At 42.4% G+C, this 13,626-nt stretch overlaps 1 protein-coding gene across 3 annotated transcripts in view; it reads left to right on the forward strand.

The window, feature by feature from the left end:
• Nucleotides 1-13,626, forward strand: part of zhx2a (zinc fingers and homeoboxes 2a) — a 37,159-nt gene that overhangs the window by 15,351 nt on the left and 8,182 nt on the right. For 2 of the 3 annotated variants that reach the window (XM_086218984.1, XM_086218985.1), the window contains 4 exons: nt 9,613-10,014; nt 10,550-11,266; nt 12,258-12,470; nt 13,309-13,572. In XM_086218984.1, coding sequence (XP_086075110.1) covers nt 9,916-10,014; nt 10,550-11,266; nt 12,258-12,470; nt 13,309-13,572 — 1,293 coding nt within the window. In that variant the 5' untranslated portion in view covers nt 9,613-9,915. The remainder of the gene's footprint in view (nt 1-9,612; nt 10,015-10,549; nt 11,267-12,257; nt 12,471-13,308; nt 13,573-13,626) is intronic. The other variant, XM_086218986.1, reaches the window with a different exon arrangement.

Genomic DNA, 13,626 nt, shown 5'->3' on the forward strand with positions numbered 1-13,626 from the left:
TTGCTGTAGATCCTGGTGGTGTGGATCAGTGAGTCAATTTCTCTCTCATTCCTGGCATACAGCTTGATGTCATCCACTATATATCCATATATATCTATATACATGGATATACACACACACACACACACACACATTCGCACTTTCTGTTGGTTACTGTAACCATAGTAATGCAACCATTAGCTTGAGAGTGGGTGCCACTTGGATATTTTTATAGCTTGCCCTTTGTGTGTGACAGTGTGTGTTGAGGTTGCAGACAGGTCTTACAGTGTGTGTGTTCCATGTTGCATGAACTGGCTCAAGTGGAAGACTAAAAGCAGCGTATCCTACTTGAAAAATGTTCCATCGTTTACTATTTTGGCCACCATCTCCTACAGTGAGTATTCTAAAGAAGATCATTCTAGAACTTTCTTGGGAAAATGAGCCAACTTGTCAGGGTGAACAGAGTTACTGCTTTAAGTAAATCTGACACTCATTAACACTATTTGCGTCTGCTAAAATTCACCTCAGAAGAAACTGCTGTGAAGAAATGCTAATTGTCACCAAATTTGTCCATCAGAGACACAACTTTCTAGTAGAAGAAATAGTCCTGCTCACTACTTAGCCTAGCCACAGTTCTTGAGCATCAATAATTATATATATTTTTTTTTACAATGTGTGATATCAGATCTTGGCGATAAACTTGCAATTTCAGCATCAGAATCTGCATTATGTGTATTTAAGGAGCTCCAGTTTCACTTCATTGTTTAGTTGCTGGGTGCAGCCGCAGCAGGCAGCATCACATGCAGTTTGATAAATGGTTCAGATTTTTTTTAAACTCTCTAATATCATAGCAGCATTAAAATTAAAAACTGTAATATCTGTAAGCTTCATCATTTTGGGGTTGGGGTGCTGAGTCTTTATTGCAGCTCAGCAGAATTATTGAGCACTGTTGCTGTGCAGAACATACCCAGCACTTGAGCATGGTGCAGCACTTTGCTTTTGCTCTAGAGGAGCCACGTGATGAGATTTAAATTAATTCTGCGACGGTCCAAAATTCTGCCTCATACACCCCTGCTGGGACTCACTGTACAAATGGCGGTGGTGCCTCTCATCCCCCACACAACTCAGACACACACATTGTCCTTCTCACTGCAGTGGCTGACTTGAGGAACAAGCAGTCAGGAGGGAAAACGCACTCAAAAAAAACAGCAAGCGAGAGAGAGACACACACACACACACAAAGACACGCGCACACCTCAAGCGGCAACGCGAACAAATCAGCTTGTGCACTCTCCTGGAATGTTTGATGGAGCCTCAAAGTTTCAGTTTGTTATGTGACTGTTTGCTTCAGCTGGTGGTCGTCCGATGCCTATTTATGCTGCTCTCTTGTCTTGTTAAGCTCATTATTTCAGAGCTCCAGTCTAAACGGCTGGTTTGTACTTCACGCGTGGCTTCCAGCGCAGGAGCCGTAGAGGTTGCTATTCATGTGTCCTTGTGTGTGTGATGCCTGTAGGTTGATTGTGCTGCTGCTGCTGCTGCTGCTGCTGCTGCTTTCATTTCTCCTGCAACAATCAAGAAGCTCTGCCAGGTTCTGCCAGCTGCTCTGCTTCTTGGTCTTTGTTCGGGCAGTGTTGGAGGGAGCTGTGGCTCCAATGTTTCATACCAAAGGCTGTGCAGAAGATTTGTCTGGCTGCCTTTTTATCATTTACTATCAGTTCATGTGAGAGATGCGCTTGGTGGTTGGGATTTCTCATGAGACATGTACGTGCAGTTTGTGAAGACGTATTCATGCTTAAAGACCAACACTATTCATGCCTGTAAAAGATCGCACACCCTGTAACAATAGGAAATAACTATTTTGACTGATCTGTTCTTTTCACATGTCATAATTAGGGCTGGTAAGTGATTAACTTAATGAATCATACGCTTGCGTTGATTAAATTTAAATCACATTCATTGATTTTGGCTGTGGTGAGCATTTTGCGATTTAAGTTTGCATTTTTATTTGGGTTTTGGTAAATGTGCGGTGAAATGAATAGATCAGTCATCCTCAATAGGCGGCCGCCTATTTGTGGCCCCTGAACTTTTATTCCTTCACTCTGAAGTGTTGTGGTCGGGTCAGCACATCAAGGCAGGGTGACCATTGGGAGGTTTCCCGCATTGCCAGTCCAGCCAGAGCCATTTTTGGTTTTTTTTTTGGTTTTTTCAGAAATACATTTTTCCTTCTTCCTTGTGGTTTATATTTAAAAAGAAAATTGTTCTTAACCCCCTCCTGACACATTTGTTTTAGATCCATGAAGGGGATCATACTTTGTTTTATTCGACTATTTATTTTAATTTATGTCAAAATGGAATTTACATTTTTATTTAGTTTGCATTTATCTGATTATTTTGATGAAAAGGACGTTTTGTTTTGAATATTACAGTATCATCGTATGTGGCCCGACAGACCTCAAATGGACCTTTGACTCACTGAAAAAATTCTTTGTGGCCCTTTTTAAGATTTGTATTTGACTAATAAAACTAAACTAAACCAAACAAACTAAATGCAAGAACATGATTCATTTCTTTAACATTTTGTTTAAAATGTCTTTTTTTTTCTACAATTAATTGATGGATATTAATGAGTTGTTTTGCTAAACTTTACTAATAATCGTAAATTAATCTTTTAAAAAAATGTGTTTCAGTGTGGAAGATTTAAGCACCTCATTTAAGAGCGTCAAGCTTGTCTCCACACTGGGCTTCGGCTCTGCGTCATCACCTTCACTTATAAAACCATACTCTCTGTGCTGTTGATATGGATTGTATGTATGCAAAAATGTAATCTCATGTATACTATCAACAGTACTATCATGACTAATGTTACTGTTGTTCTCTGTTTGTTTGGCTTCAGGTTTCCACGACCAGTTAGCTTGAGAGCCTGAGCATCTCACGTTAATGATGATTGAAGATGGATTTTAAAGAACAAATAATAATTTTGTTATTTTCAGAAGGTTTTTTTGGGGGGGGGGGGTTTAAACATATAAATGCCACCTTATTTGTAGAAACGTATTCTATTTTACAAAAAAAATCCATCCAGCCATGAAAAGCATTTCATGGCTGACTAAAGGGCTCTCACTGCACACCTGTTGTTGAAGCACTGGCCTACGCCACGGCCGGATGTGCACCTTGAAGCACACAAAGAAAATCAACACAGTGACATAGAAGCTCTGCTACCAACTTGTATTGTGGTTGTGTAATTGCAGTGCAGTAAAGCCTCACCAGTGCAATATAAATACTCACCAATGGCCAAGGCCACACACTGAGGCGATGGCACAGAGTCTGTGTGGAGCTTACGCACAAATTCAAATCAAGCTTCGACCTTTATGTTTGCTCGCCTCCTCTTTTTTACAATAACTAACATTTGACCAACTTGTGTATCAGTAAAACTGTGAGCCTTGCACACGTACTTGCAGGTTGGCAGGAGGATAATTTGGTTCTGCAGCAAAAGGCCCCATGATACTGCTTTTCTAATATTACTGTCTCGGAGAGTAGAATCATTTTTACCCTCAAACGCACAACGGTTTATGTTAACAAAACCCAGAAATAGGATCAGAGTGGAGTGTGCTGCTGTGACTCATACCCTCTGTCTGCTTCAGTGATAGACACCCTTCCGATTGCACATTACGCTTGAATTGTATCATCAGATATCTTCAGACGTTAAACAGCCTGGATACCCGTACAGGTACCTTACGTTCCGGTGTTAGTTGATACAAATACCAGTTGGACCAATACCAGTGTTAACTTAACAAATGGTAAATGGACTCAATTTATATAGTACCTTCCTACCTCTCAAAGCACTTTACAGTGTCATCTCATTCAACCATTCTCACACACACACACACACACACACACACACACACTGATGGCGAAGGCTACGATGCAAGGCACCAACCTATTCATCAGGAGCGGTTGTGGGTTCAGTATCTTGCTCAAGGACACTTCGACATGGCCACCAGGGTCGAGGATGGAACCAGCGACCCTTTGGTTGCTAGATGGCCACTCTACCCCTGAGCCATGCCAACCAAGGTTAGAGGGGGTTAAGCTAAATGCCCTACTGTGTTGAAGAGATTGAGATCTTTCTGATATGTGTTTAGCAACAGTGTGACTGAACAATTGCTTTTTTAAAGATTGTTTAAAAAAAATTAACAAATAAATATACAGGCCCACAGAAATACAGGAACACTGCTGACGCATAATTTTGCTGTAGTAGTAGTAGTAGTAGTAGTAGTAGTAGTAGTAGTAGTAGTAGTAGTACCACAGTGTAGTCCAGTACCACAGAATTAAATTTAAACTTTAGTTTTCCCCATTATCCTGCTATTTGAGTCAGTGTCAGGATGATAATTCTGTACTATCAGATCACTGCATCCCTATCTGATACCTGTATTTGCTGCTGTCTTTCGGACCGATACTTCTGCCAATACAATGCACCATCGGACAAGACAACAGGCAGACGGACAGCCGAAGGGCTTCTAGGCTTAGTATTCATACAAGTTTAATGAGCATCCAGACAGCAGGGAGTTGCAGCTCCAGTGCAGAGCTCCCTCTGCACACACGAGCAGACGAGGTTAGACACACGAAGGAACAGGTGGGAGATTTGCTTAAGATGGGTTGCAAAAGCTTTGCAAATTAACTAATATTTTTTTCCGTTTTAAAGCAAATGGAAAGCTATGACAGGTTATTTTCACCCCCACAGCTGAGATTTTGAATCACTAAATGTGTCACAGCTAAGATTTCAGGGACTTTGAACATTTGCCTTTTGTTAATGAGACTGGAACTTTTTATTAATGTTGATATAAAGGTATTGTACAACTTAGTGCCGTGCCGTAAGTTGTGTCCGTCTAGTGGATTTTCATCTGTATCACTCAGTGCTCAGCAGCCAGTGTAGGCAACAGGAGATCAGCCCCTCCCTCCACTGGTGAAAATGAGAGAGCTGAGATGAAGACACTGCTGGTGCCAGTAAATCCTCAGTCCTCAGCATTTAGTTTTGGGATGGAGTTCACATGAGTTTAACTCATCTATACAACCCGAACTGCTGTTTGTGTAGGAGTTTTAGCCTCTGCTCACAGCTGTGAGCCTCCGTAAAGGACTGATGTTCCATACGGTAGCACTGTTGTATACAGATTAATATGGATGTGGCATGTATTGCTCATCCTCCCTCGGCTGTGTTGTGTGGGCTCAACACACCAGTAGGAGGTGGAAGTCCAGCTCAATGCTACAGTATCTCTCCTCCCTTTTTTCCCTTAAAGGGAAATTCCTCTATTTTCCAGCTTTGTCCTTTTATTTAAATTAGGAAACCGTCCATTGTGTAAGTAGGGTACATGCACTATAGCAGCTCAGCTATAGTCATAGCTCCCAGCAAACATTAATGGGGAAGAATTGTTTACTGGTATGGTATGCTAGGTGGTAGTCAGACTTTTCCTCCTGTTCATCTTTTTTTTGGTCACATATCAAGCCAGCATCAAGTGGGCTGCCATACAACTTTTAAGTCGGTGACTATTAAAGACAACTCCTTAAGCTGTGACAGCATAGTTTGCCTCCTGTCCAGAAATGGTTGTTTTTAACCTTGATTGTTAACTGTCAGACATGTCTGCAGGTTGTAGGATGCAGATCCTATGGATCATGCACAGAACATACAAAGTACATCTATCTCCAAATGCATTATGTAGCTCTGTTTGTCGGAGTTTGAGAAATACCATTACAGTAGAATGAATGTGTTTACATGTTAGGTTTAAAAAAAATCAGAAACAAACCAAGGTCTTTGATCGGTCTCACTAGGGCCCAAGTTGAAAATTGGTGGAATGTTTCTTTAAGTCCCAATCAGCACTTCCAAAAAGTGTTGCGGCTGTGTCAGCAATGAAGCTCCAGAGGCTCAGCAGGTCAGATAAAGTGGCACTTCAGATGCAGCTGACAGATGCAACATCTCTAGTTTCTCTCAGGATGTTGGCGACTATGCTGGGTTGAAAAGGGTGTGTGTGTGTGTGTGTGTGTGTGTGTGTGTGTGTGTGTGTGTGTGTGTGTGTGTGTGAGTGAGAGAGAGAGAAAGAGAGATAAGTAGCAACCACACACCTCTGTAACATCTACTGTTGAGAGAGAATTCTCCCTGCTGTCTGTGACTATGGGTTTAATTAAGAAAGTCTGAACCTTTTCTTCTCCTTGTGACTGGACCTTGGCCTTCTCCATCGACGGTGAGTGAAGCAGGGGAACCCTTACATTTAAAGCTGGAGCGAACCTGGAAGAATGAGATCCTCTAGCCTGCTCAGACAGGTTATTTATTTCCTCCAGATTCACATTTTCTGAGGGATTTCATTTTGTCTGCCTCTCCTCCTCAAACACCTCATCTCTGATTTACAGTCGGGTCATCACTGTACACATGCAGTCTCAATCCATGACACAGAGATAGCAGCTTCTTGACTACAGCTCTACGGTTGCTATAGTGACACCATGCTAACGAGTCTGCATTCTAATGATGCCTCAGTGGGATGTTTAAAGAGTTGTGTTATCTTGGGACAATAGGAAGACTGCTGAATGACTGAAGCCTCCGAGCCTCGATTTGACGTGGAATGATTACAATCTCTTATTGTTGCGCTGCCCTGTTTGCTTTTAGCGATTACATATTTCATTGTAAAGAGAGTAATTAATTTTGGAAGGGGACTTTCCTCATTATGTGAGAAGAACCTCATCGTGCTCCGACATAGCAGCACCGTAGCGTCATCAACTCATTTGACTTTTACATGCCAATAAAGAGTACGATGCTTCAGCATGAGGCCTCTAGGATATCAATAGATTTCTCCACTTGAATACGCTTCCCTCTCCTTAGAATGTTCTCCTCACTCACTCAAGTTTGCTCTGCTCACTCTCACTTTGCTTGTTGTCCGTTTTATCTTGACATCACCTTGGCTTTTATGAGGGAGACCTAAAGCTAATCACACGATTCACACTTATGATTAGTTAACGTGTCTCGCCAACAGCTGCAGACCCGTCAGCTGCTGTATTATACCAGCAATGTCACATGCATATCACAAGGTCCCATGTGAATGTTGCAGGATGGCATTGACTTGCTTCCTGAAGTCTCCGTCGGTGTTGGCCAGATAAATGTGTCAGGTGTGTGATGGAAGTGGACAAAGTTCATATAGTTTAAGAGAATGTTTCCCTAGTTGTGTAACAGTTGGTTTGCTTACAGAAAAATAAGAGAAACTAACTCTTCAATTAATTGCAGTTTATATTTTTGCCAGGGCGGCACAGTGGTGCAGCACTGTCGCCTCACAGCAAGAAGGTTCTGGGTTGGAGTCCTGGTTCCAGCACAGGATCTTTCTGTGTGGAGTCTGCATGTTCTCCCTGTTCCTGTGTGGGTTCTCTCTGGTACTCCAGCTTCCTCCCACAGTCCAAAGATATCAAGAGAGGACAAGGCTGATTGATACTCTAAATTGACCGTAGGTGTGACTGTGAGTGTGAATGGTTGTCTGTCTCTACGTGTTGGCCCTGTGATGGACTGGTGACCTGTCCAGGGTGAACCCCACTTCTCACCCAAAAGCTGCTTGGATAGGCTCCACCCCCCGCGACCCTTAACAGGATAAGCAGAAGAAAATGGATGGATGGATTACTAACTCAAAAGTGCATTTTTCTACTGGGGGATTTCCATGTGATTCATTAATGTACTTGAGAGTTAAAAACAACAGTCAATTATGACTTTTAAACTCCAGTAAAGGGTCGATGCGCCCTTGTGGCATTGGAGGGGACTTTCTGCACGTCATTTAATTCCACTAACGTCCTATAAATAGAAGAGCACGAGTTGTTATAGCAACCAGTTTGTTGACGGACACAATTAAATCATGTCAAGCCTTAAAATACTGGGAACTAAAAGTCTATTTAAAAGCAAATTAAATGCCGCCCCACCCCCATCAATTCTCCTCCCACACAAACTGCAAAAGCACAAATGTTTATAAAGTGTTCATAGACATCTTTTGGCAAAAAAAATGGCAAAAATATCTATCCATTCATTTTCTACCTGTCAAGGGTTGCGGGTCTATCCCAGCAGCCTTCGTGCGAGAGGCGGGGTTCACCCTGGACGGGTCGCGAATCCATCGCAGGTCCAGCACATAGAGACAGACAACCATTCACACTCACAGTCACACCTACAGTCAATTTAGAGTATCAATCAGCCTCGTCCCCTCTTGATGTCTTTGGACTGTGGGAGGAAGCTGGAGTACCAGAGAGAACCCACACAGGAACAGGGAGAACATGCAGGCTCACACAGAAAGACCCTGGAACTCGAACCCAGAACCTTCTTGCTGTGAGGCGACGATGTTAACCACAGCACTGCAACACCATGCCGCCCACTTAGTTACCCAATGTAGTATTAAATTTTTTTTTTCATCTCTGTTTTTCTTGCACTGATTGTATTTTAAAGTTCTGATTCAAATTGACACTAGAATAAAAGCACCAATCAATTATTGATAATCATTACTGGCAGAACAATCAATCGGACCAATTAATGGCATTTTAATAATCAACATCGGCCAATGCCTGTGCTCATGAGGCCAATTGGAAATAATAAACAAATAATGCCTGCAACTGAGTGCATTCATCTGTTTCACTTCTTAATTTCCAGTGCATCTAAAGCATGTCCCCGGCTAAGATACCTATGCATATTAGGTTGTAATGTGCATGAAATAATGGAATTGTGCATGACTATGTTTTTACTTTTTTAGTTTTTTCAGGTCAGCAAGAAGTTCAGCAATTTCGTTTCTAATTATCATAAATACTTGTAATTTATCAAATGCCAAAAAAAAAGAAGCAAAAACAGCATAACATCGGCATTATACATCAGCCGACCTCCTGCCTAAACATCTCTATTGGATCCGAAAAATCCGTATCAGTTGACAACTTATATCAGCGCGACCTCAGATCTAGGGGTCAGTTTGGGAGAATGGCCAAACTAGAAGCTTACTGCTGTGACTGGATCTGTTCCTCCAAACTCCTCAAGTTCCTTTAGTCTGACAGTGATTTCACTGTTTGTCCCTCTGCAATTTTCATTTGGTTCTAAGGTTCATTCAGTCTGTCCATGGCTGTAGACTGTTGGCCATTTGACATGTTTCATCATTCAGACATTTTCTCCCCGCTAGCTTTCACTTGGCTCTGCCACATTTTAGGTCGTAGCTCACTTCTATTCCACGTAGGATCCTGCTGAGCTTGAATAAACCAGCAGGTTGCATTTCTTGACACACTGAGGGCAGCAGCTTGGAGGGGTGTCCCGCTAGCCTGCTGGTTTAGATGCACGTCACATATCAACAAGGTCTAGTGTAGCGTTCTAGCAGCGGACCATTGCTACATGTCATTCCCTATCATACTCTCACACACCTTCTTTCCTGTACTCGCTCTACTGCTGCCATCAAATAATCAACTTCTAATGCTTTGGTGTCTGCTGTAATATAAATTCAAAGGGATTTTAATTTCTTCATCCGTGTTTAATCTTTTTGCCATCATTCTTCTTTACATAACAATCAAAATTTATGATAAAAGGTGAACGTAGTGTTAAGCACGTGAGCTTAAGTACCAATATTATTTTAAAAATATGTCTCTCTACTCTTCCAGGTAGAATCCTGTCATGCGTGTCCAGGAGGTCGACCAGCACTGGAGCTGACACTGTCAGTGCGCCAAGCCAACGCTGTTCTACAACAGCCCCATCCCCCCCTTCATCTTCCATTGGCTTCATCTCACTCCTGCTGCTGACCCTGCACAGACCAGGAATTGTCCCCAGACTCTTTATCTGTGAACTCCCACTCTTGCCTATCTGTGGTGCGTCCTTCCACCCGCTACTCGGTGACCATAGGCCCGCATCACTGGCTCCTTGGTCGTAGTCTGCCTACCAGGATAAACCCTGTATCCATCATCATCATGTCTAGTCGGCGAAAGGCTTCCACCCCCTGTATGATCCGACCAGAGCAGACCATGGTGGAGCTGGATGATGATGCAGAGGAGTCACATGACATGGAGGTACACTACAACCACGTGTCTGAGCTAAACAGCCTTGTTTAGCAACGGCTGTTAAGATGCATGAAAAACCACAAGTGTGGTATTTTCTAGATGGATTTTATGTTGTTGAAAACAAAACGTTATCTTAGCTTGTGTTAACCATAGATGTTATTTCAGGCATTTAACCAAACACCAGGAGAAAACCAAAAGGTTTATAATGCTAACTTATTTCTGGGTTTTAGGATTGATTTCTATGCCACTCTTATCATAGTGTTTATATTGTTTTTTTTTATGTATGGCCTTTTGTTACTACTTTTTTTAGTAGCATTCAAGTGTTAGTTAATGTTTCCTTGTTGTGATTATAAGGTAGTTTTGTTTATGAAGCAACATATTAAATCTTTGCCTGACATAAATCAATCAATTTCACAGTTTTGTTTCAGATGAGTTTGCAGCAGATGGGTCTTAAATTGATCTAATTCATAAATCTGCAGGACAACACACATAATGCGTTTATAAATTTCTTGTCATCCCAAAAACTGCTGTCTTCCCCTTCCAGACAACAGAGGAGAACCATACCGAGGAGGCTCCCATGGAGACTGATCTCGTAACACAGGCAGAACCATCTGTGGACCTGGACCAGATGGTGAAGGCCTTTGACTCCCCTACAGCTCCAGACAACCCTTTGACAGAGCCAACGGATATTTCCAAGCCTCCACGTAAGCAGCAGAGGGGTTACGAGTGCAAATACTGCCCCTTCACCACACAGAACCTTAACACCTTCAAAGAACATGTAGACGCCAACCACCCCAACGTCATCCTCAACCCGCTGTACCTGTGCGCCGTCTGTAACTTCAACACGAAGAAGTTTGACACCCTAACAGAGCACAACGAGAGGTGTCACCCGGGAGAGAGCAACTTTAAGTTCAAACGCATCAAACTGAACAATCAGACAATCTTGGAACAGACGATCGAGGGTTGCAATAACAATGCAGTCATTTACAATTCTTCCACTGCCGTTTCTGGCAAAGCAGAGGACCTGGCCGCTGTGCCGCACAGCAAAGCTGCCACAGTGAAGATGGGAAAGCCAAAAATAGGATCAACGGATAAACGGACAGAGTCTCAGTTGTGTAAACTGACCCCCGATCTGACCAAGAAACCAATCACTGCAGTCAATGTGAACGGGACAGTCATCATCCCGGAATCAACGCTCCTAAAAGCAGACAGCCTTTCTCACATCATGCCTTCACTACAGCGGCCTCTCAACTACACCCAGGTAGGTCACAAATTGCCGTTCATCTTTCAGGAACTCTTCCTGAACAGTATATGGAATAAAACATCCTGTGAAATGAATGTGTTTGCTGTCTTTCCATTTTTGTCAGCCAAATGTCAGGTTGAAGCCAGCAAACTGTTAGCTCAGCCTAGCATAAGGCCAGAAACCAGTGTGAAATGGCTTTAAAAAAAACAACAACAACAACAAAAAAACAACCAGCACCTGGAAAGCTTAATTTTTCCTCAATATCAAGGTTCTCTCAACCAAAAGCTGTGTGGCAAACAGGTTTGGTTAGATAATCTTAACAAATACACAACACTTTTGATTTTTGAAGTGTAAATGCAGTGTTTAGAAACAAAAAGATGCTGAACCAACATCTCTATGAAAGCATAGCTTCAGTGGCCAACTAGCTTGATGCTTCTCTTGTTTGCGTGGTGATTATATGTAATGTCAGCAACAACATCTCATCTGGGTTAGCCACTCGTTAGCAACTGCCATCGTAAAGATGTATATGAAAACACTTGAAAGTCACAAATGCAGTATTTACTGACATATTTTATGTTGTTGAACAGCCTGTAATCTCTGTACTTCGTATGTAACCAGTTAGAAGTGTTTGTAGCTGGATTTTGTTGCCTAAGTTTGGACAAAACCATGCTAGCTGTTGCCCTCTGATACTATTCTTTATGCTAAGCTAATCACGGCATGACTCCTGCTATGTATTGAAGAGATTTCAGAGTCAGAGTGCCATTTATCTTCTCATGTACCTCAGCAAGTAGATCTATTTCTCAAATTATCAAACTGTTTTGTTGAAATTTTGGCATTTGAAATGTTTTACGAAAAACAGCTTAAAGTCTTTGATCCTTGGTCTTGATACATTTTGGGAAACTTCCTTGAAATTTCTTTCATGTTGTAACTGAAAATAAAACACTTGTGGAAATCACCGCTCCTCTTGGGAAGAGAAAAAAAACCCTTACTGTTGACTGTGTCCTACCAGGTGCCGAAGATCGCTGTGCCCCTCAACACAAGTAAATACAATCCTTCGCTGGACGACAACCTGACACTCATCTCTTCCTTCAACAAGTTCCCCTATCCAACGCAGGCGGAGCTCTCCTGGCTCACTGCTGTCTCCAAACACCCAGAAGAACAAATCAAAGTCTGGTTTACCACACAGAGGCTCAAACAGGGCATTAGCTGGTCACCTGAGGAGGTAGGAATTATACAATTTCATTTTTCTAAATCAATGATCATCATTTTTGCATAGTTGATTATCACTTGTTCCCTCGAGTGATGAATGCCGTATCCTCGCAGGGCTATTGGGTGGCCGTGCTTAATTTTTGATGCTGTATCACCATTTCTTAAAGCACAAGTAGACTGCCTGTTGTGGTAGCATCAATCATGTTGTGGGTATGTTTTAGAGATGATTCAGTTACCCTTGAAATATAGTTAGTTTTCACCCTTCCATTATGTGTCTACGCTGGCAACAGTTGTGGGCCGGAGGCATGATGACTCTGTCGTCTGCTCTGTTCTCCTCAGTGCCACCTCTCAGGAATGCCTTGGAGGAATTTCTTTGCACAAACATCCATTTAACACTCCGAGATAAATCATATTAAAAAAAAAATGTTTGTGGCGAAAGGTCAAGGTCACTGTGACCGCACACAGTCAAATCTGGCCAATCAATCAATCTAGATGTCACACATTGATAATTGTGATAGAATTTTACAGAAATATCTCTCAGCGCAAAATGTGGTATCCAGAAGGTCGACTTCAACAGGCGAACAACCTCAAGATGGTACTTAGTTTCATTTTACATCACCCAAATAACGACAGACCTGCAATATGAGTGTAAAATGAAGTCGAGCCTTACATTTTCCCCAAACTTGCATCAGCAACAAGTAAGGAAACAGGATGTAAAACACTTTTGTGCTTTCAAACTATTGCAGTATAGAATTTATTTATTTTTTTTACAGATTAGCAGTCGTGCATGAAGTCAAGTGAGGGAAGTAATACTTTACTGAAGTGTAACAAGTGAATTTCTCCAATGCCAGGTGGAAGAAGCCAGGAAGAAAATGTTCAACGGTACAATCTCCTCGGTGCCTCAGACCTTCACAGTTGTCACCCCTCAGCTCAACTCCCAGTCATCCACCAACACGTCTGCCTCCACCGCAGCCTCCAAATCCCTGCAGCCTACAACCTCAGTCCTGCAGTCCCTCCCCTGTCAGCTCCTGGGACAGACCAGCCTGGTGCTGACTCCTGTCGCCAACGGCTCCACGGTCACATGCGCCCCGCTGGCTCTCACTGTGGCTAATCAGGTACTAAACACTGACTATGGTATTACTTTCCACAACTCCTGTGTAAATCTTAAT

Source organism: Aulostomus chinensis, chromosome 11, assembly GCF_037954235.1.
Source record: "Aulostomus chinensis isolate RoL2024-O1b breed Wild chromosome 11, RoL_Achi_v1.0, whole genome shotgun sequence".
NCBI lineage: Eukaryota > Metazoa > Chordata > Actinopteri > Syngnathiformes > Aulostomidae > Aulostomus > Aulostomus chinensis.